The sequence below is a fragment of the Bos javanicus genome, chromosome 1, assembly GCF_032452875.1.
Source record: "Bos javanicus breed banteng chromosome 1, ARS-OSU_banteng_1.0, whole genome shotgun sequence".
NCBI lineage: Eukaryota > Metazoa > Chordata > Mammalia > Artiodactyla > Bovidae > Bos > Bos javanicus.
The window spans coordinates 64,779,616-64,803,794 of NC_083868.1; the positions used below are offsets into that span (position 1 = coordinate 64,779,616).

Consider the following 24,179-nt stretch of genomic DNA (forward strand, 5'->3'; position numbering starts at 1 on the left):
GGTGCTGAAAAGCGGGAAGCCTCACAGACCTAACGTTATTCTGCAGTTCTGCTGAGTCACAATATCTTTTGTTCCTGCCAGAGCTCATCTCAGTAGAAATAGCCTCAGTTATCATTTGCCAAAAGTGGCATGCTTTTAAAGATTCCTGCTTTTATTCAATAGAGGAGGAGAAGAAAAAAAAATGTGTTTTAAAGAAACAATGTTCTTCCAGAGCTTTCATGGTACTAGTGGTAGTCCTGAGCCCAGAGGGAGGAGGTGCGGCCAGTAGATCAATATTAAGTGAAATATGAGCCTGGGAGGTTTTAAGAGTTTGCAGGAGAAGTCTAGACAGGTTTAAGAGAAGTGTAATATTTCAGATCACGTAACTAGGGATTAAGGAATGGTGGAGTTCTCATGCATTAGAAGAGAACAAAGAAATACCCTGTTTTCCCATTACATGATTGTACCGTAGTTTTTCAACCAGTACCCCCAGCAGTGAGCACTTAGTTTATTCCTGTGTGTTTTCCTGTAAATAGCTGTGAACACCCTGGTCATTCGTCTGAGGTTAGACTCCTAGTAGTACAATGCTGGAAATACAGTATGTGTGTTTTGCATTTTGATAGATACCACCACACTGCCCCCACAAAAAACTGTTCAATTCATATTCCCATCAACAGTGTATGATAGTGCCTCTACCAAAAAACTTCAATTTTCAGATCAAATAAGAAGTATTCCTGTATCACTTTTTATTATAAAAGGGACCTTATGTTTTCTAGATCCTTAAGAAAATAAGCAACTCCTTTCTCCTCCTCAATACAAAGTGAGGTCAGCCTGTTTCATATCAGTTCACCTGAAGAAGGGGAGAAATCCTGTGTTTAACAGTTACTAGTTTATGACCCCCTCCCCCAGCTTCTCCTGACTCTGAGAGGAAGGAGCTGAAGGAGTCTTGATCTATAGGGATCAGTGGGAGTCATCTGTGGGCAAACGGAGCAAATCCTAACCTCTTCCCTTTATATGGACGTAGCCCAAATGAAGAAGGCCATCTGGATGAGGAGTACACATTATATTTCTTTCTCTTTCCAAGTAAGGCATCCATGCATTATAAATACTCTTTACCCCAAATTAAGAACTATCACATACAGACCATTTGAGATATCTCATTATTGATTTATTTGGATGTATTAAAAAAATTCTATTGAGGTCTATTGACTTATTAGTTTCAGCTGTACAACAATGATTTAAAATGTTTATAGATGACATTGTTTAAAGTTATTATATATTGGCTATATTCCCTGTGCTGTGCGATATATCCTTGTAGCTTATTTACTTTATACATGGTAGTTGATATCTCTTAATCCCTTATCCCTATCTTGCCCCTCCCAACTGCCCTTTCCTCACTGGTAACCACTTGTTTGTTCTCTGTATCTGTGAATCTGTTTCTGTTTTGTTGAATTCATTTGTTAGATTTTTTGAGATTCCACATGTAAGTGATAACTGCAGTATTTGTCTGTCTGATTTATTTCACGAAGCACAATACCTTCCACATCAATCCATGTTGTTGCAAATGGCAAGCTTGTTTTCTGCTTATGGTTCTGTAGTATTCCATTATGTATGTGTGTAAACACACACATACCCATGTCTTTTTATCCTTTCATCTGTTGATGGACATATAAGTTGCTTCCATATCCTGGCTATTGTAAATAATGTGAGGAGCCAGCTCATTGGAAAAGACCCTGATCCTGGGAAGGACTGACGTCAGGAGGAGAAGGGGAGACAGAAGATGAGGTGGTTAAGAAGCATTCCTCCCGCTGCAGTTTTTTGAAAAGTTTGAGAGTAGGTATTTACCCGTGAAGCCATCTGGTCCAGAGTTTTGTTTGTTGGGAATTTTTTTTTTTATTACTTATTCAATTTCAGTACTGGTACTTGCTCTTTTACACTTTCTATTTTTCCTGGTTTAGCCTTGTGAGATTCTACGTTACTAGTAATCTGTCCATTACTTCTTGGTTCTTTATTTTATTGGTATACAGTTGTTCATATTCTTCTCTTATTTCTGTGGTGTTGGTTATAGCTTCTTTTTCATTTCTGATTTTATTCATTTGGTCCCTCTTTTTTTCTTGATGAGTTTCACAGAGGATTTATTAATTTTCTCAAAGCAAGAGCTCTTATTTTCATTGATCTTTTCTACTTTTTAAGAATTAGGCTACATTTCAATTATTTCTTCTCTGATCTTTGACTTCTTTTCTTCTACTGACTTCTGTTAGTTGCTCGGTGTATGATCAGGTTCTTGGTTTGAGATATTTCTTTCCTGAGGTAGGCTTGTATCACTATAAACTTTCCTCTTAAGAGCTGCTTTTGCGACATCCCAGAGATTTGGATCATTGCATGTTTTACTTCATGTGTCTCCATGTATTTTTTAAATTTCTTCTTTGACTTCTTTAGTGATCCATTGGATGTTAGTGGCATATTATTTGGCCTCTGCATGTTTTTAGTATTTTCTCAGTGTTGGCTTTTAGTTTCAGAGTTGTACTTATGAAAGATGGTGAGATTTACGTTTTGTTAAATTTATTGAGACTTGTCTTGTGGCCTCAGTTCAGTTCAGTCGCTCAGTCGTGTCTGTCTCTTTGCGACCCCATGACTGCAGCACGCCAGGCCTCCCTGTCCATCACCAATTCCCAGAGTTTACTCAAACTCATGTCCATTGAGTCAGTGATGCCATCCAACCATCTCATCCTCTGTTGTCCCCTTCCCCTCCCACCTTCAATCTTTCCCAGCATCAGGGTCTTTTCAAATAGGTCAGTTCTTTGCATCAGGTGGCCAAAGTATTGGAGTTTTAGCTTCAGCATCAGTCCTTCCAATGAATATTCAGGGTTGATTTCCTTTAGGATGGACTGGTTGGATCTCCTTGCTTTCCAAGACACTCTTAAGAGTCTTCTCCAACATCACAGTTCAAAAGCATCAATTCTTCAGTGCTCAACTTTCTTTATAGTCCAACTCTCACATCCATATGCAACTACTGGAAAAACCATAGCTTTGAATAGACAGACCTTTGTTGGCAAAGTAATGTCTCTGCTTTTGAATATGCTGTCTAGGTTGGTCATAACTTTTCTCCCAAGGAGTTAGCGTCTTTTAATTTCATGGCTACAGTCACCATCTACGTTGATTTTGGAGCCCAAAAAAATAAAGTCTGTCACTGTTTCCCCATCTATTTGCCATGAAATGATGGGACCAGATGCCATGATCTTAGTATTTTGAATGCTGAGTTTTAAGCCAACTTTTTCTCTCTCCTCTTTCACTTTCATCAGGAGGCTCTTTGCTGCTAAGTCACTTCAGTTGTGTCTGACTCTGTGCGACCCCATAGACAGCAGCCCACCAGGCTTCCCCGTCCCTGGGATTCTCCAGGCATGAACACTGGAGTGGGTTGCCATTTCCTTCTCCAGTGCATGAAAGTGAAAAGTGAAAGTGAAGTCGCTCAGTCGTGTCTGACTCTGGGCGACCCCGTGGACTGCTGCCTACCAGGCTCCTCCGTCCATGGGATTTTCCAGGCAAGAGTACTGGAGTGGGGTGCCATTGCCTTCTCCAAGGAGGCTCTTTAGTTCTTTGCTTTCTACCATAAGGGTGGTGTCATCTGTATATATGAGTTATTGATATTTCTCCTGGTAATCTGGATTCCAGCTTGTGCTTCATCCAGCCCAGCGTTTCTCATGGTGTACTCTGCATATAAATTAAATAAGCAGGGTGACAATATACAGCCTTGATGTACTCCTTTCCTAATTTGGAACCAATCTGTTGTTCCATGTCCAGTTCTAACTGTTGCTTCCTGACCTGTATACAGATTTCTCAAGAGGCAGGTCAGGTGGTCTGGTATTCCCATCTTTTGAGGAATTTCCCACAGTTTGTTGTGATACACACAGTCAAAGGCTTTGGCATAGTTAGTAAAGCAGAAATAGATGTTTTTTCCAGAACTCTGTTGTTTTTTTGATGATCCAGCAGATGTTGGGAATTTGATCCCTGGTTCCTCTGCCTTTTCTAAAACCAGCTTTAACATCTGGAAGTTCATGGTTCACGTACTATTGAAGCCTGGCTTGGAGAATTTTGAGCATGACTTTGCTAATGTGTGAGATGAGGGCAATTGTGCGGTAGGTTGAGCATTCTTTGGCATTGCCTTTCTTTGGGATTGGAATGAAAACTGACCTTTTCCAGTCCTGTGGCCACTGCTGAGTTTTCCAAATTTGCTGGCATGTTGAGTGCAGCACTTTCACAGCATCATCTTTTAGGATTTTAAATATCTCAACTGGAATTCCATCACCTCCACTAGCTTTGTTCATAGTGATGCTTCTTAAGGCCCACCTGACTTCCAAAATTCCAGGATGTCTGGCTCTAGGTGAGCAATCACACCATCATGATTATCTGGGTCATGAAGATGTTTTATATACAGTTCTCTGTATTCTTGCGACCTCTTCTTTATATCTTCTTCTTCTGTTAAGTCCGTACCATTTTTGTCCTTTATTGAGCCCATCTTTGCATGAAATGTTCCCTTGGTATGTTGAATTTTCTGGAAGAGATCTCTAGTCTTTCCCATTCTATTGTTTTCCTCTATTTCTTTGCACTGATCATTGAAGAAGGCTTTCTTATCTCTCGTTGCTATTCTCTTGGGACTCTGCATTCAAATGGATATATCTTTCCTTTTCTCCTTTGCCTTTAGCTTCTCTTCTTTTCTCAGCTATTTGTAAGGCCTCCTCAGACAACCATTTTGCTTTTTTGCATTTCTTTTTCTTGAACATGGTCTTGATCCCTGTCTCCTGTACAGTGTCACAAGTCTCCATCCATAGTTCTTGAGGCACTCTATCAGTTCTAATCCCTTGAATGTATTTCTCACTTCCACTGTATAGTCGTATGGGATTTGATTTAGGTCATACCTGAATGGTCTAGTGGTTTTCCCTACTTTCTTCAATTTAAGTCTGAATTTGGCAATAGGCGTCTTGTGGCCTAGCATGTAATTTATTCTGGGGAATGTTCCATGTGCACTTGGAAGGAATGTATATTCTTCTGCTTTTGGATTACATGTTCTGTATACATATCTAGTAAGTTCATCTGGTCTGGTGTGTCATTTAAGGCCAGTGTTTCCTTATTAATTATATATGTGGATGACCTGTTCATTGATGTAAGTGGGGTGTTAAAGTGCCTAGTATTGGAAACCTGGATGGAGTCAAACAAACAAAGATTAAAATGTTTTGGGGTTTTCTATAAATATGGAAATTTCTAGATGAAGAGAAGACTATTCTTGCAGGACAGCTGTTTGTATTTCACTGCAGAGAAATTTCTGAATAATTTCATTTTTCATTGCCTGTGACAGAGGGACCCATATCCTAGGTCTTGCTATAAAATAAATTCTTTCACACACACACACACACACACACCCTAGTATTGTGTGTTACTGTTGACTTCTCTCTTTATGTCTGTTAATATTTTCCTTATGAATTAAAGTGCTCCTGTGTTGGGTACATATATATTTATAATTATTTCTTCTTTTTGGACTGATCCCTTGATTATTATATAATGTCCTTCTTTGGCTCTTGTAACAACCTTTGTTTTAATATTTGTTTTGTCTGATATAAGTATTTCACCCCTGCTTTTCTGTTGATTTCTTTCTGCACATAACACCTTTTTCTATCCTCTGATGTCAAGTGAATCTTTTTTTTTTTTAATTTATTTTTATTTTCGACTGCAATGGGTCTTCATTGCTTTGTGTGGGCTTTTCTCTAGTTGCAACGAGGTGGCGCTACTCTGCTGCAGTGCTCAGGCCTCTCATTGCGATGGCTTCTCTTGGTGGAGCATAGGCTCTAGGCAAGCAGGCTTCAATAGTTGCAGCACGCAGGCTCAGTAGCTGTGTGCATAGTAGCTATGTGCACAGGCTTAGTTTCTGTGAGGCATGTGAAATTTTCCCAGACCAGGGATCAAACCCGAGTCCCCTGCACTGGCAGACAGATTCTTATCCAGTGCACTATCAGGGAGGTCCCAAGTGAGTCTCTTATAGGCAGCATATATATGGTTCCATTGTGTATACATTCAGTCACCGTGGCTTTTGATTGGAGCATTTAGTTCATTTACATTTAAAGTAATTATTGATAGGTAAGGAAGATCCCCTGGAGAAGGGAATGGCAACCCAGTCCAATATTCTTTTATTTTTATTTTTTGAGGTTAAATTTTTTTAAAATTAATTTATTTATTTATTTTTTACTTTACAATATTGTATTGGTTTTGCCATACATCAACATGCATCTGCCATGGGTGTACACGTATTCCCCATCCTGAACCCCCCTGCCACCTCCCTCCCCATACCATCCCTCTGGGTCATCTCAGTGCACCAGCCCCAAGCTTCCTGTATCCTGCATCGAACCTGGACTGGCGATTCATTTCTTATATGATATTATACATGTTTTAATGGCATTCTCCCAAATCATCCCCCCCTCCCTCTCCCACAGAGTCCAAAAGACTGTTCTATACATCAGTGTCTCTTTTGCTGTCTCGTATACAGGGTTATTGTTACCATCTTTCTAAATTCCATATATATGCATTAGTATATTGTATTGGTGTTTTTCTTTCTGGCTTTCTTCACTCTGTATAATAGGCTCCAATTTCATCCACCTCATTAGAACTGATTCAAATGTATTCTTTCTAATGGCTGAGTAATACTCCATTTTGTATATGTACCACAGCTTTCTTATCCATTCATCTGCTGATGGACATCTAGGTTGCTTCCATGTTCTGGCTATTGTGAACAGTGTTGCGATGAACACTGGGGTACACATGTCTCTTTCAATTCTGGTTTCCTCGGTGTGTATGCCCAGCAGTGGGATTGCTGGGTCAAAAGGCAGTTCTATTTCCAGTTTTTTAAGGAATCTCCACACTGTTCTCCATAGTGGCTGTACTAGTTTGCATTCCCACCAACAGTGTAAGAGGGTTCCCTTTTCTCCACACCCTCTCCAGCATTTATTGCTTGTAGACTTTTGGATCGCAGCCATTCTGACTGGCGTGAAATGGTACCTCATAGTGGTTTTGATTTGCATTTCTCTGATAATGAGTGATGTTGAGCATCTTTTCATGTTTTTGTTAGCCATCTGTATGTCTTCTTTGGAAAAATGTCTGTTTAGTTCTTTGGCCCATTTTTTGATTGGGTCATTTATTTTTCTGAAATTGAGCTGCAGGAGTTGCTTGTATATTTTTGAGATTAGTTGTTTGTTGCTTCATTTGCTATTATTTTCTCCCATTCTGAAGGCTGTCTTTTCACCTTGCTTATAGTTTCTTTTGTTGTGCAGAAGCTTTTAATTTTAATTAGATCCCATTTGTTTATTTTTGCTTTTATTTCCAATATTCTGGGAGGTGGGTCATAAAGGATCCTGCTGTGATGTATGTCGGAGAGTGTTTTGCCTATGTTCTCCTCTAGGAGTTTTATAGTTTCTGGTCTTACGTTTAGATCTTTAATCCATTTTGAGTTTATTTTTGTGTATGGTGTTAGAAAGTGTTCTAGTTTCATTCTTTTACAAGTGGTTGACCAGATTTCCCAGCACCACTTGTTAAAGAGATTGTCTTTTCTCCACTGTATATTCTTGCCTCCTTTGTCAAAGATAAGGTGTCCATAGGTGCATGGGTTTATCTCTGGGCTTTCTATTTTGTTCCATTGATCCAAATTTCTGTCTTTGTGCCAGTACCATACTGTCTTGATGACTGTGGCTTTGTAGTAGAGCCTGAAGTCAGGCAGGTTGATTCCTCCAGTTCCATTCTTCTTTCTCAAGATTGCTTTGGCTATTCGAGGTTTTTTGTGTTTCCATACAAATTGTAAAATTATTTGTTCCAGTCCTGTGAAAAATACCGTTGGTAGCTTGATAGGGATTGCATTGAATCTATAGATTGCTTTGGGTAGTATACTCATTTTCACTATATTGATTCTTCCAATCCATGAACATGGTATATTTCTCCATCTATTAGTGTCCTCTTTGATTTCTTTCATCAGTGTTTTATAGTTTTCTATATATAGGTCTTTAGTTTCTTTAGGTAGATATATTCCTAAGTATTTTATTCTTTCCGTTGCGATGGTGAATGGAATTGTTTCCTTAATTTCTCTATTTCCTCATTATTAGTGTATAGGAATGCAAGGGATTTCTGTGTGTTGATTTTATATCCTGCAACTTTACTATATTCATTGATTAGTTCTAGTAATTTTCTGGTGGAGTCTTTAGGGTTTTCTATGTAGGGGATCATGTCATGTGCAAACAGTGAGAGTTTTACTTCTTATTTTCCAATTTGGATTCCTTTTATTTCTTTTTCTGCTCTGATTGCTGTGGCCAAAACTTCCAAAACTATGTTGAACAGTAGTGGTGAGAGTGGGCACCCTTGTCTTATTCCTGGCTTTAAGGGAAATGCTTTCAGTTTTTCACCATTTAGGATAATGTTTGCTGTGGGTTTGTCATATATAGCTTTTATTATGTTGAGGTATGTTCCTTCTATTCCTGCTTTCTGGAGAGTTTTTATCATAAATGGATATTGAATTTTATCAAAGGCTTTCTCTGCATCTATTGAGATAATCATATGGCTTTTATTTTTCAATTTGTTAATGTGGTGTATTACATTGATTGGTTTGTGGATATTGAAGAATCCTTGCATCCCTGGGGTAAAGCCCACATGGTCATGGTGTATGATCTTTTTAATGTGTTGTTGGATTCTGATTGCTAGAATTTTGTTAAGGATTTTTTCATCTATGTTCAACAGTGATATTGGCCTGTAGTTTTCTTTTTTTGTGGCATCTTTGTCAGGTTTTGGTATTAGGGTGATGGTGGCCTTATAGAATGAGTTTGGAAGTTTACCTTCATCTGCAATTTTCTGGAAGAGTTTGAGTAGGACAGGTGTCAGCTCTTCTCTAAATTTTTGGTAGAATTCAGCTGTGAAGCCGTCTGGACCTGGGCTTTTATTTGCTGGAAGATTTCTGATTACACTTTCAATTTCCGTGCTTGTGATGGGTCTGTTAAGATTTTCTATTTCTTCCTGGTTCAGTTTTGGAAAGTTGTACTTTTCTAAGAATTTGTCCATTTCTTCCACGTTGTCCATTTTATTGGCATATAATTGCTGATAGTAGTGTCTTATGATCCTTTGTATTTGTGTGTTGTCTGTTGTGATCTCTCCATTTTCATTTCTAATTTTATTGATTTGATTTTTCTCCCTTTGTTTCTTGATGAGTCTAGCTAATGGTTTGTCAATTGTATTTATCCTTTCAAAGAACCAGCTTTTGGCTTTGTTGATTTCTGCTATTGTCTCCTTTGTTTCTTTTGCATTTATTTCTGCCCTCATTTTTAAGATTTCTTTCCTTCTACTAACACTGGGGTTCTTCATTTCTTCCTTTTCTAGTTGCTTTAGGTGTAGAGTTAGGTTATTTATTTGACTTTTTTCTTGTTTCTTGAGGTATGCCTGTATTGCTATCAACTTTTCCCTTAGCACTGCTTTTACAGTGTCCCATAGGTTTTGGGTTGTTGTGTTTTCATTTTCATTCATTTCTATGCATATTTTGATTTCTTTTTTGAATTCTTCTCTGATTTGTTGGTTATTCAGCAGTGTGTTGTTCAGCCTCCATATGTTGGAATTTTTAATATTTTTTTCTCCTGTAATTGAGATCTAATCTTACTGTATTGTGGTCAGAAAAGATGCTTGGAATGATTTCAATTTTTTTGAATTTACCAAGGCTAGATTTGTGGCCCAGGATGTGATCTGTCCTGGAGAAGGTTCCATGTGCGCTTGAGAAAAAGGTGAAATTCATTGTTTTGGGGTGAAATGTCTTATAGATATCAATTAGGTCTAACTGGTCTATTGTATCATTTAAAGTTTGTGTTTCCTTGTTACTTTTCTGTTTAGTTGATCTATCCATAGGTGTGAGTGGGGTATTAATGTCTCCTACTATTATTGTGTTATTGTTAATTTCCCCTTTCATACTTGTTAGCATTTGTCTTACATATTGCGGTGCTCCTATATTGGGTGCATATATATTTATAATTGTTGAGCTGTAGGAGTTGCTTGTATATTTTTGAGATTAGTTGTTTGTCGGTTGCTTCATTTGCTATTATTTTCTCCCATTCTGAAGGCTGTCTTTTCACCTTGCTAATAGTTTCCTTTGATGTGCAGAAGCTTTTAAGGTTAATTAGGTCCCATTTGTTTATTTTTGTTTTTATTTCCAATATTCTGGGAAGTGGGTCATAGAGGATCCTGCTGTGATGAATGTCAGAGAGTGTTTTGCCTATGTTCTCCTCTAGGAGTTTTATAGTTTCTGGTCTTATGTTGAGATCTTTAATCCATTTTGAGTTTATTTTTGTGTATGGTGTTAGAAAGTGTTCTAGTTTCATTCTTTTACAAGTGGTTGACCAGATTTCCCAGCACCACTTGTTAAAGAGATTGTCTTTAATCCATTGTATATTCTTGCCTCCTTTGTCAAAGATAAGGTGTCCATATGTGCGTGGATTTATCTCTGGGCTTTCTATTTTGTTCCATTGATCTATATTTCTGTCTTTGTGCCAGTACCATACTGTCTTGATAATTGTTATATCTTCTTCTTGGAATGATCCTTTGATCATTATGTAGTGTCCTCCTTTGTCTCTTTTTACAGCCTTTGTTTTAAAGTCTATTTTATCTGATATGAGTATTGCTACTCCTGCTTTCTTTTGATCTCTATTTGCATGGAATATCTTTTTCCAGCCCTTCACTTTCAGTCTGTATGTGTCCCTTGTTTTGAGGTGGGCCTCTTGTAGACAACATATATAGGGGTCTTGTTTTTGTATCCATTCAGCCAGTCTTTGTCTTTTGGTTGGGGCATTCAACCCATTTACGTTTAAGGTAATTATTGATAAGTATGATCCTGTTGCCATTTACTTTATTGTTTTGGGTTCGAGTTTATACACCGTTTTTGTGTCTCCTGTCTAGAGAATATCCTTTAGCATTTGGTGGAGAGCTGGTTTGGTGGTGCTGAATTCTCTCAGCTTTTGCTTATCTGTAAAGCTTTTGATTTCTCCTTCATATTTGAATGAGATCCTTGCTGGGTACAGTAATCTGGGCTGTAGGTTATTTTCTTTCATCACTTTAAGTATGTCCTGCCATTCCCTCCTGGCCGGAAGAGTTTCTATTGAAAGATCAGCTGTTATCCTTATGGGAATCCCCTTGTGTGTTATTTGTTGTTTTTCCCTTGCTGCTTTTAATATTTGTTCTTTGTGTTTGGTCTTTGTTAATTTGATTAATATGTGTCTTGGGGTGTTTCGCTTTGGGTTTATCCTGTTTGGGACTCTCTGGGTTTCTTGGACTTGGGTGATTATTTCCTTCCCCAGTTTAGGGAAGTTTTCAACTATTATCTCCTCAAGTATTTTCTCATGGTCTTTCTTTTTGTCATCTTCTTCTGGGACTCCTATGATTCGAATGTTGTGGTGTTTAATATTGTCCTGGAGGTCTCTGAGATTGTCCTCATTTCTTTTAAGTTGTTTTTCTTTTATCCTCTCTGATTCATTTATTTCTACCATTCTATCTTCTAATTCACTAATCCTATCTTCTGCCTCTGTTATTCTACTATTTGTTGCCTCCAGAGTGTTTTTGATCTCATTTATTGCATTATTCATTGTATATTGACCCTTTTTTATTTCTTCTAGGTCCTTGTTAAACCTTTCTTGCATCTTCTCAATCCTTGCCCCAGGCTATTTATCTGTGATTCCATTTTTATTTCAAGATTTTGGATCATTTTCACTATCATTATTTGGAATTCTTTGTCAGGTAGATTCCCTATCTCTTCCTCTTTTGTTTGGTTTGGTGGGCATTTATCCTGTTCCTTTACTTGCTGGGTATTCCTCTGTCTCTTCATCTTGTTTATATTGCTGAGTTTGGGGTGGCCTTTCTGTATTCTGGCAGTTTGTGGAGTTCTCTTTATTATGGAGTTTCCTCGTTGTGGCTGGGGTTGTATTGGTGGCTTGTCAAGGTTTCTTGTTTAGGGAAGCTTGTGTTGGTGTTCTGGTGGGTGGACCTCTATTTCTTCTCTCTGGAGTGCAGTGAAGTGTCTAGAAACAAGTTATGAGATGTCAGTGGATTTGGAGTAACCTTGGGCAGCCCGTATATTGAACCTCTGGGCTGTGTTCCTGTGTTGCTGGAGAATTTGCGTGGTATGTCTTGGTCTGGAACTTGTTTGGCCCTTGGCTTGGTTTCAGTGTAGATATGGAGGCATTTGATGAGCTCCTATCGCTTAATGTTCCCTGGAGTCAGGTGTTCTATGATGTTCTCAGGATTTGGACTTAAGCCTCCTGCTTCTGGTTTTCAGTCTTATTTTTATGGTAGTCTCAAGACTTCTTCTATACAGCACCGTTGATAAAACATCTAGGTTAAAGATGAAAAGTTTCTCCACAGTGAGGGACACCCAGAGAGGTTCACAGAGTTACATGGAGAAGAAAAGAGGGAGGAGGGAGTTAGAGGTGACCCGAATGAGATGAGGTGGAATTAAAAGAGGAGAGAGCAAGCTAGCCAATAATCACTTCCTTATGTGCGCTCCACGGTCTAGACCGCTCAGAGATGTTCATGGAGTTATACAGAGAAGAGAAGAGGGAGGAAGGAGACAGAGGTAGCCAGGAGGATAAAAGGGGGGAATGAAAAGGAGAAAGACAGATCCAGCCAGTAATCAGTTCCCTAAGTGTCCTCCACCGTCTGGAATACACAGAGATTCAGAGAGTTGGGTAGAGAAGAGAAGGGGGAGGGAGGAGACAGAGGTGACCTAGTGGAGAGAAAGGAGAGTCCAGAGGGGGAGAGAGCAGTCAAGCCAGTAATCTCGCTCCCAAGTAAAAATAGGTACTGAAGATTGGGTTCTTAAAGGTACAAAATTGATAACAAATACCAAAAAGCAAAGATTAAAATTCTAGAGTAGAGGTTAGATTTTCAAAAATACAATATTAAAGAAAAGAGAAAAAAAAAGTCACAAAAGTTATTTAAAAAAAATATATATATATATGAAGTTTGCTTTAAAAAATAGCCTTTTTTTGAAAAGTAGTAGTAGGTTATAAAAATGAAAATTAAAGGAGTAATAGAGGACTTAAAGATTAAAAAAAAAAAAAGTTAAGAAAAAGAAAAGAAAAAAAAGTGATCATAAAAATAGTAAAAATATATCTAGGACTTTCCCTGGTGGTGTTGTAGGCAGTGTGGGGTCAGTTCATTTTCGGATAGTCTCTTGGTCCGGCTTATATTTCTCAAGATCTATAGGCCCCTTCCTATGTAGTCGGTACTAACTACAGGGTTTTAATCTATTGCACCTGTCACTTCCAAGGCGGTTCCCTCGGTTTTAGCTTCTGTTTGTTGGTCTCTTCAGTGTCTGATTTCTGCCCTGACACAAGGGGGTGGTGGTGGACACTTTTTTAGGCTCACTTGTTCAGTCGCTGTGGGGAGGGAGGGACACTGCAAACAAATAACACTGGTGTGTGCTCCTAGTGTCTCAGCCACACTGGGCCTGCCCCCGCTCACCACGCGTGCACCCTCCCTGCCCACACAGCTCAGGCCCTAGGTTGCTCCACCGGGAACCGTCGGAGGCCGGTCCTGGGCTGCATGCACCTCCCAGGTCCAAGCCGCTCAGGTTCAGGCACTCGGGTAGTCCTCAGAGGCGCAGACTCTGTTGGGCCTGCGTTTTGTGCCCTTCCCAGCTCTGAGCAGCTCGGGTGATGAGGTGTTTGGCGAGCGCGGTCCCTGTGACTTATCACCTCTCCCGTCCCTGCCGCTCGGTTTTCTGGGTGTACAACCAGCGCACCTTCTCAGGTGGATGACTGTCCAGAATCCCAAGAAGTCTTAGTTAGCAAAGAAGCCTGCTTGCAGTTTGGTAGATAATGCCTCTCTGGGGCTACGATTGCCCCCTTCTGGCTCTGGCTGCCTGTCACCAGAGGAGGAAGGTCTGTAGCCAGCTAGTTTTGTTCCGCCCTTTGTTCTGTGCAAGGGCCTGGTGGTGTCTTAGGGCTTTTTGCGTGGTAGCTATCCCAGAGTCTGGTTTGCTAGCCCAAATTAGTTCGCTGTGATTAGCCTTGGGGGCATTCAGGCCTGATCCTTAGTCTAAGCAATGCAGCCCGTGCCTCTCTGCCCAGCCCCCGCTTGCTGGTGCAGGCACAGGTGTGCGCTGCTTCTCCGCTGGGGGAGTTACCATTGGGATTGTAATCTGTGGGTTTTAATTATTTACTTATTTTTCCTCCCTATTATGTTGCCCTCTGTGCTTCCAAGGCTCGGCACAGACTCGGCAGTGAGAGTGTTTCCCGGTGTTTGGAAACTTCTCTCTTTTTAAGACTCCCTTCCCGGGACGGAGCTCCATCCCTACCTCTTTTGTCTCTTTTTTTGTCTTTTATATTTTTCCTACCTCCTTTTGAAGACAATGGATTGCTTTTCTGGGTGCCTGATGTCCTCAGCCGGCATTCAGAAGTTGTTTTGTGGATTTTACTCAGCGTTTAAATGTTCTTTTGATGAATTTGTGGGGGAGAAAGTGATCTCCCCGTCCTATTCCTCTGCCATCTTAGGACCTCCTTCCAATATTCTTGACTAGAGAATTCCAGAGACAGAGGAGCCTGGTGAGCTACAGTCCATGGGGTCACAGAGAGACACAACTGAGCATCACACACACACACACACACACACACACACACACACACACGTTGATAGGTAGGTATTGTCATTTTGTTCATTGTTTTGGGGTTGTTTTGGTAATTCTTTTGTTTATTCTTGCCTTCTCTTCCCTTTTAATGATTATTTTTAGTGTTATCTGGATTTCTTTCTCTTTGTGTATCTATTGTAGATTTTTGGTTTTGGGGTACCATTAGGTTTATACATAGATGTAGACAACTCTGTCTATATATGATTAAGTGCTTTATCTCTTAACTTCAAATGCATTTTAACAAGTCTGAATTTTTATTGTGCTCCCTTCATAATTACTGTTTTTCTCATATTTTGTGTCTAATTGCTTTGTGTATCCCTTAGCTGGTTATTGTGGTGATAGGTGATTTTAGTACTTTTTGTCTTTTAGCCTTCCTACTAGCTTTCTATGTGGTTGATTTACTACCTTTACTATATATTTATCTTTACCAATGAGTTTTTTTTTTCCCCATAATTTTCATGTTTCTAGTTTGACCTTTTCTTTTTCACTTAGAGAAGTCCCTTTAACCTTTCTTGTAAAGCTGCTTTGGTGGTACTGAACTCTTTTAGCTTTTGCCTATCTGAAAACTTTTGATCTATCAAATCCAAATAAAAGCCTTGCCAGGTAGAATATTCTTGGTTGTAGATTTTCCCTTTTATCACGTTAACTGTATCTTGCCACTCTCTTCTGGCCTGCAGAGTTTCTGCTGCAAAGTCAGCTTGATAGCCTTATGGGAGTTCCCTAGTTCATAACTTGTTTCTTTTCCCTTGCTGCTTTTAATAATATCTCTTTGAGTTTTGCAATTTTAATTACAGTATGTTTTGATGTGGTCTTCTTTGGGTTGATCCCGTTTGAGGCTGTCTCTGTGCTTCCTGGACTTGCATGTTTCATTCATTTCACAGGTTAGGGAAGTCTTCAGCTGTTATGTCTGCAAATATGTTCTCTGCCACCCTCTCTGTCTTCTCTTTCTGGGACTCCTGTGAGGTAAATGTTAGTGTGTGTGATGTTGTCCCAGAGGTCTTTTAAACTGTCCTTATTTCTTTTTATTTTTTTCTGTTTAGCTTGAGTGATTTCCACTACTCTCTTACAGCTTACTGATCTATTCCTCGGTATTACTTAATCTACTGTTGATTCCTTCTAGTGTATTTTTCATTTCAGTTACTGTATTTCCATCTGTCTAGTTCTTTATATTTTCTAACTCTTGATTAAAAACATTTACTGCTTACTCTGTTCATCCATTCTTCTTTAGAGTTCCCTTTTTTGTTGCTATTCTGCCTAATTTTTTTTTAATTGAAGTATAGTTGATTTACAGTGTTGTGTTAATTTCTGCTGGACAGCAAAGTGATTCAGTTATACATATATATACATCTTCTTTTTACATTCTTTTCTGGTATGGTTTATCACAGGATAGTGAGTATAATTCCCTATGCTTTACAGTAAGACCTTATTTATTCATTCTGTGTCTGGTGAATGGGGGCTACATTCTGGGGAGGCTGTCTGGGGGGCCCAAAGTGTCTCAGAGCTGGTGTTGTCCGGCTGGTTGGTGTGGCTGGGACCCAGCGGGTCCAGGATTGGTGCTAGCCTACCGGTAGGTTGAGCCATGATCCAAGGTCTCTTGCTGTAGTAGGCCCTGGGGGTCCCAGTTCTATATTACCTGTGTCCTGGGGTGTAGGGCCAGGTCCTGGGCCCTCTGGTGGACAAGATTATTAGGGTGTTTTAATGCAACCTGCCCACCTACTTGCTTGGCCTGAGGTATTCCATTACTGGTGGCTATAGGCTGATGGGTCGTAGCCTAGGTCCCCACAGGGAGGATTACAAAATAGTGCTCACCAGCACTAGTATTCATGTGGTAGGGCAAGCTCCCCCAAGTGCTTACTGCCAATGTCTTTATCCCCAGGGTGAGGTCCAGTTGCCTTCTACCACCCCGGGAGAGTCTCCAAGATTAATGGGTGGGCTGGACCCATGGTCCTTTCAGACTGTGCAATCTAGGGCAGAAGAAATAATGTATAAGATCTTGTGTGTGTCCTTTAAGAGTAGAGTCTATTTCTCAGCTCACAGGGTCTGCTGAAAGCAAGCCCTGCTGGTCTTCAAAGCCAGTTGTTCCAGTACTGTCTTACCAGTGCAGGACCCCTGTGCTGTGGAGCCCAGTGTGGGGCTCAGACTCCTCAGTCCTTGGGGTGAATCTCTGCAGTTGTAGTAATTTTCCTGTTTGAGGGTTGCCTACTAGGGGTACGGCTCTTGACTAGAGCACAACTCTGCCCATCCTACCCATCTTATTATGGTTTGTTCTATATTATCTTTAGTTGTAGAGGTCTTTTCTGGTAGGTTCTGGCCTTTCTCATCCATAGTTTCTCTGTAAATAGCTGTAATTTTGCTGTGCCCATGAGAGGAGTTGAGCTTAGAGTCTTCTTAATCCACCAACTCTTATTTTTCTAAAATTTGATAGATGGGAATGACCTTGAGGACCTGTATATAGATGAAAATAATAGTAACAACCAAGGTTTAAATGCATACCAAGTTCCAGAAAATGTATTAAGCATTTTTAGAAATACCTTATCTAAATTTCTTATAACATCTATAGATGTGTTCTCATACTTTAGTTAAGGAAATTAGTGCTTAGAGATGTTACACAGTTTGCAGATTGCACCATGGTCTATGTGGCTCCCAAGTCCCCATTCTTTCAACCATACTGCTGTGAAGTGTTCTAAGTTTCTATGTGATTTACCCTACTTAAAATAGCTGACATCTGAACAGCATAGAAGCCATGGTACTTCTTATTGTGCTTTACTAGCTGTATGACTTTAGGCAAATCACCTAATCTCTGTGTCTCAGCTGCCTCATCTGAAAATGGGGATAGTAATAATACTCTTTTAGGGTTGTGAGTAGTTTAAATGAATAACTATATGCCAACTATTTAAAACCATACCTAGCAGGAAGTAAGGAAAAATGCTAACTGCTACCACCATCATCATCACAGTTACCACTTTTCAAAAGGGAAATGGGATGCTTAATGTACTAAGCCTTGATAATAAATATTCTTTAGACTGTAGCACTAGGAACAACTTCTAAAGCCATGAACTCAAATTCATCAGTCAACAAGTACCCTTCATATTAGGGACTAAAGCACAAAGAGAAGCATAAGACAAGATCTTTACCTTTAGGTCATTTATAATCTAAGTGAAAAACAAAATGTAACTCACCTGAAGCACTTGGACACTGAATAGACTGGCACAAACTCAAGTGTGGTCATAATAAATGTGAGCTGCCTCAGTCAAAGACTTCCTGGAGGAGCTGGACTTGGGCTGGGCTTTGCAGAAGGGCAGGATCTGGAGTACAGGTATTCCAGGTGAGGGAAGACACTCAGCTGTGGAGTGAAGGCCAGCCGAGTGGGGAGGAGTGTGACTGAACAGAGAGAGAGCAGCAATATTGAGATTTAGGTTGAATTACCTTTGGAATGTGTCCTTGCAAAACCGCAGAAAATTTTCTTTAATCCAGTCAGCTTTAAGCAAGAGAATATGTGGCTTGCAAAGTTATCATTTCTGTCTCTACTCTTTTGAAAACCTTTGGGAATGATCTGTCCTGACATCCAGAGAGTAACACGTCTCCTGTCCCTTTGGCACAGTGAGGAACTCTCAGCGGAAGCATATCCTGGCAGCCCATCAGATCATCCACAGGCACACAGAGGACATGCTCAAGACGCATTTTGTTGAGCAAAGGCAGACACCAGACGCTGAGCTACTTGAAGGAGAAACTGAAAAGGAGCAAAATACCTAAGGTGAGTTTATTTTTCCTTTGGAAGGGCACAGGAGGACAAGCAGCATCATTGAGCTCTGTGCTGTACTCTAACAATCATAATGTGGAAAATGAAGCACTCCCATTTAAATTGGTGCATTTCATGCATCTGTTTGACAGGCCTGAAGCAGTTACTGTCTGCCAAGGTTTCCACTACAAATTCAAGAAAAAAGCACCCTTGTGCTTTCTGTCTGTGGCAGCCCAGACTGAATGCGGGAATACAGCAGGGAAAATATTGGTGCATTTCATCTCGGTTATGGAATCTGCTATTGAAACTGTTAGTTCATATGACAGCAGTTAGACTGTTTTGACCAAAAAACAGGACTCAAAATTATTTTTGTAGGTTTTAGCAAATGACTATACTCTATCACAAAGCTACAAAACATGTTTGTGTTATTTAAAACAAAAACCTTGTTCTCATGGAATTAGATGAGGTACCCCTGTCGCACTGAGCTGGCTGCTCAGCATGGCATGAGGCACAGCCTGCCCAATTCGAGCCCTGCCCTCTACAGTAGCCTTAGGTGCACCTAACATTCCTACTCACAAGATGAACACAGGCCATGTTTGGTATGATTTGAGTATCAATCTCCTCAGAAAGCCATAAGGCCCCACAGCTTCCAACAGCACAGCATCGGGGGTCTCTCTTCCTGTGGGAGCTCTTGCTGAATCCACACAGAGGACCATGTATCAAAATCCTTTAGTCCCCAGGTTACAAAGCTCAGGTGCAAGGAAAAGAGCTTCGCATTGGGTGGGGGCAGAAGCTGCCTTGGTTTACATGCCCTGGGACCAGTCTCTCTCATAATTCCATTGGCATAGATTCCAGGGTCCCCCCAATGGATCTGCCCAGTTACAAAAGTCAGCACACTCAGGAAACCTCAAAGTTACAGTTTCCTGTTAGGTATTAATAGTTTATTTAAAATCCCTCCCAGTCAGATGCTAGTTACTAATCGGGTCATTTTTACCTTTAGTAATGTTGCTTACATGTGTTCAGTCACTCAGTGGTATCCAACTCTTGCGGCCCCATGGACCATAGCCTGCCCGGTTTCTCTGTCCATGGAATTTTCCAAGCAAGAATACTGGAGTGGGTTGCCATTTCCTCCTCCAGGGGACCTTCCTGACCCAGGGATCGAACCCACATCTCCTGTGTCTCCTGCACTGGCAGGCAGGTTTGTTACCACTGGCACCACCTGGGAAGCCTGTGTTGCTTGGTGACGTAGTTGACACGTATGCCACCTTACCAGATTATGGAGAACAGAGCCAGGGGGTTCCGAGTAAAACTTGCATGAGAAGGGGTCCAGAGTGAAGCTTTACCTGTAACTTTTCCCTTAAGCCTCCCATGGTGAGAGGCACACTGTTTGCTATTTTACCCTTGAGGGTGTGCTATTAGGTTAGGGACGGCATTAAGGCTTAGGGAGCAATCTGAACCTGGCATCGAGGAGGTTTGGGTGTTTGCAGCCACTAACTGTATAATCTTATACAAATACTTTCCTTGAGGTTTCCTTAAGGTTTACACATGAACATGTGACCAAGAGGCCCTCTGCAGGGAAATCTATTGGGACCTTAAATCTCAAAGAGGCTGATGGTAGGAAGGTTGAGATGAGGGAGCAGTTAAGAAAGACCAGAGAGAAAACAGATAAAGAATTCTTAAATACCAAACTATGGCTGTAAATTACAGCAGAAAATCCTTTGTTTTTCATTAATAATGAAATAACCTCTGAAATCACTGAAAATATAAACCATATATTTACATGTAATGTTACATCTATATAATATCTATATAATATAAATTCAAGAATCAAAGAATTTTGCCTAACTTATTATTGTGTTAAAAATCAGCCTCAGAAGTACAGTTCCTCCACTGGGTCCCTTGGATCTCTCCCTATCCAGTTGATGTTTGAGAGGGAGTGAAAGAATCTGAACATGCATTGGGAAGAACTCAGCTGTAAGGCATTGCCAGCCAGTGCTCCAGATGGATGAAGAACTGAGTGCTTCGATCTTGAAACAGTGATCTGGGCAGCATATCACAGCATCCTGTGGACGCATAAAGACACAACTTTCTGGTGGAAGATAGGAGATGGTGAAAGGGAAAGTCGCTCAGTCGTGTCCAACTCTTTGCGAGTCCATGGACTATATAGTTCATGGAATTCTCCAGAGAGGTGATGAGGGCTGACTTAGGCAATAATATAAATTATAACAGTGAGCTGAGATATACCACTGAGACAGGATGGTGGAGTAGAAGGACATGAGTTTACCTCTTCTTATGGAAACATCAAAATCACAACTAACTGCTGAAAAACCATTGACAGAAAAACGCTGGAACCTATCAAAAAAGATACCCTGCATCCAAAGACAAAGAAGAAGCCACAATGAGATGACTGGAGGGGCGCAATCCAATCCAATCCCATACATGCCAGGTGGGTGACCCAGTAACTGGAAATAATTTTACCATAGAAGCTCTCCTACATGAGTGAAAGATCTGGGCTCCATGTCAGGCTCCCTACCTTGGGGTCTGGCAGTGGGAGGAGGAGCCCCCGAAAATCTAGCTTCGAAGGCCAGCAAGATCTGATCAGAGAAATTCCACAGGACTGGGGGAAACAGAAACTCTGTGTGGAGGGTGCACTCAGGGTCTCATGACTCACAGTGACCCAAGGGAAAAGCGGTAGCCTCTAAGAGACTGGGCTAGTACTGGAAGGTCTCCTGCAGAGGCGGGGAGCAACTGTGGCACAGTGTGGGGACAAGAACACTGGCAGCAGCAGTTCTGGGGAGTACTCGTTGGTGTGAACCTCCTAGAGGCTGCCGTTTCCTCACTGAGACCTGGCCCCACCCACAGTCTGTAGGTTTCAGTGTGGGTGCCTTGGGCCAAACAGCCAACAGGTCAGGAACAAAGCCCTACCCATCAGCAGACATGCTACATGTAAAAGGATGAAATTAGAACACTCTTAACACCATACACAAAAATAAACTCAAAATAGATTAAAGCTCTAAATATAAAGCCAGACACTATAAAACTCTCAGAGGAAACAAAGAATGCTCTTTGGCAGAAATTGCAACAAGATCTTTTTTGACCCACCACCTAGAGTAATGAAAATAAAAATAAACAAATGAAACCTAATTAAAAGCTTTTGCACAGCAAAGGAAACCATAAATGAGACAGAAAGACATCCCTTAGAATGGAAGAAAATATTTGCAAATGAAGTAAGTGACAAGGGATTAACCTCCAAAATATACAAACAGTTCATGCAGCTCAGTATCAAAAGCACAAACAACCCAATCAAAAAAAAAAAAAAGGGAAGAAGGCCTAAATAGACATTTCTCCAAAGAAGATACATAGATGGCCAATGGCCAAGAGGCCCATGAAAAGATGCTCATTACTAATTATTAGAAAAATGCAAATCAAAGCTACAATGAGATTATCACCTCACACTAATCACAATGGCCACCATCAAGGAGTCTACAAACAGTAAATGCTGGAGAGGGTATGAAGAAAAGGGAACCCTCCTACACTGTTGGTAGGAATGGCAGTTGGTGCAGCCACTAGGGAAAACAGTATGGAAGTTCCTTAAAAAACTACACATAGAACTACTGTGTGATCCAGCAATTCCACTCCTGGGCATACATCCAGAGAAAACCATGGTTCAAAAGGATACATTCACCAGTGTTCATTAAAGCACTGTTTACAGTAATTGAGGCATGGAAGCAACCTAAATGTCCATCAGCAGATGAATGGATAAAGATGTGGTGCATGTATACAATGGAATATTACTCAGCCATAAAAAGGAATGAAATAATGCCTTTGCAGCAATATAGGTGGACCTGGAGATGATCATATCAAGGGAAGTAAGTCAGACAAATTATCATGGTATCACTTACATATGGAGTCTTTTAAAAATGATACAACTAAACTTATCTACAAAACAGACTCACAGACTTAGAGAAAAAAATTATGGCTACCAGGGGGGAAGGCTGGGAGGGATAGATTAGGAGTTTGAGACTGACATGTACACATTGCTATATTTAAAATAAAATGCCTTTCCCTGAGGAAAAAAAAAATGTAGCAGGAGAAAGAAAAGTATGGTACTAGCAAAAAAAAAAAAAAAAAGGAAATATAGATCAATGGAACTAGATAAAAAGCCCAGAAATAAACCTGCACCTGTGGTCAGTTAATCTACAGCAAAGGAGGCAAGAATATACAATGGAGAAAAAGCAGTCTCTTCATTAAGTGGTGCTTACTGAACTGGACAGCTACATGTAAGAAATGAAATTAGAGTATTCCTTAACACTATACACAAAAGTAAATTCAGAATACACTAAAGACCTAAATGTAAGGTCAGATACTATAAAACTCAGAGGGAAACACAGGCAGAATACTCGTACATAAATCACAGCAATAACTTTTTCAGCCCATCTCGAAGAGTAATGGAAATAAAAATGGATAAATGGGAAATTAAACTCAAAGGCTTTTGCACAGGAAAGGACACCATAAACAAAACAAAAAGACAACCCACAGAATGGAAGAAAGTATTTGCAAGCACTCTGACCAAAAAGGGGTAAGTTTCCAAAATTTACAACCAGCTCATGAAGCTCAATATCAAAAATTCAGACAACTCAATCAAAAAATAAGTTATGCTTATCAGTGAGGAATGGTGGTGGGGGAGGGATAAATTGGGAGTTTGAGATTAACATACATACACACACACACTGCTGTATTAAAATAGGTAACCAACAAAGACCTATTGTACAGCACAGGGAATCTGCTCAGGACTCATAAAAACCTACGTGGGAAAAGAATCTGAGAAAGAATAGATAAACAGGTATGTATAACTCAGTCACTTTGCTGTACACCTGAAATGTACACAGCATTGTTAAGAAACTGTACTCCAGTATAAAATAAACAAATTTAAATAGTAAATCAGCCTTAATGTTAGTCACTATTTCTACATGCAAATTTAATAAGATTAATAGTTATTTTCATAATAGGTGGCTGAAAAGCTGAGCAGTGCTTTCACAAGCTTTATAAGACCAGAGGGACAAAAACTGGAGTCAAGATTGAGACCCTGGTGAACGTCCTCCGTTTAGGCTGGGACTCCACAAGGCTGTGCCCTAGTAGAAAGTGTTCATTAGAAGTAACCATCCTTGAATAGACTACAGTTTAGCTTCTAATCACCTGAATGATCCCCAAAACCCTCAGTTGCACAAAATGAATTTAAAAGATCTTTGATTCCTGTTGCCTCAAAGAAATTATCAGGAACAAAACTTAAATTCTCCTTGGAGAAAGTTGGCATCATCCTAGACCTCAATTTATTTTCAGAATTTTTCATGAACAAGTTCCAAACAAGGATATACAGGTACATGAAGGATATACAGGTACATGACAACTTGAACAAGTAGCAGAAAGTACAGATCATAGAAACAAACCTAAAGGGATCTAAAATTGGAATTATTAGACACAGACTTTAGAATAACTATGCTTACTGCTATACACTTCTAGCCTCCAGAATTGTGAGAAAATACATTTTTTGTGGTTTAAACCACCCAGTGCATGGTATTTTGTTATGGCAGTCCGAGCCAAGACAGATTTTGGTACCAAAAGTGAAGGTACTGTAACAATACCTAAGTGTGTGGAAGCAACTTTGGAGCTAGCTAATGTGTAGAGATGGGAAGATTTTTGAGGTGCATGCTGGGAATATGGATGTTAAGGGCAATTCTGGCAAGGTCTTAGATGGAAATGTGGAATGTTACTGGAAAC

The 24,179-nt window shown here is 40.1% G+C and overlaps 1 protein-coding gene across 5 annotated transcripts in view; it reads left to right on the forward strand.

The window, feature by feature from the left end:
• CFAP91 (cilia and flagella associated protein 91) overlaps positions 1 to 18,416 on the forward strand; it is a 96,613-nt gene extending 78,197 nt beyond the window's left edge. For all 5 annotated transcript variants that reach the window (XM_061399102.1, XM_061399260.1, XM_061399185.1 and 2 more), the window contains one exon: positions 18,264 to 18,416. In XM_061399102.1, the coding sequence (XP_061255086.1) occupies positions 18,264 to 18,415 (152 nt within the window). In that variant the 3' untranslated portion in view covers position 18,416. The remainder of the gene's footprint in view (positions 1 to 18,263) is intronic.
• Positions 18,417 to 24,179: the final 5,763 nt, after the last annotated feature.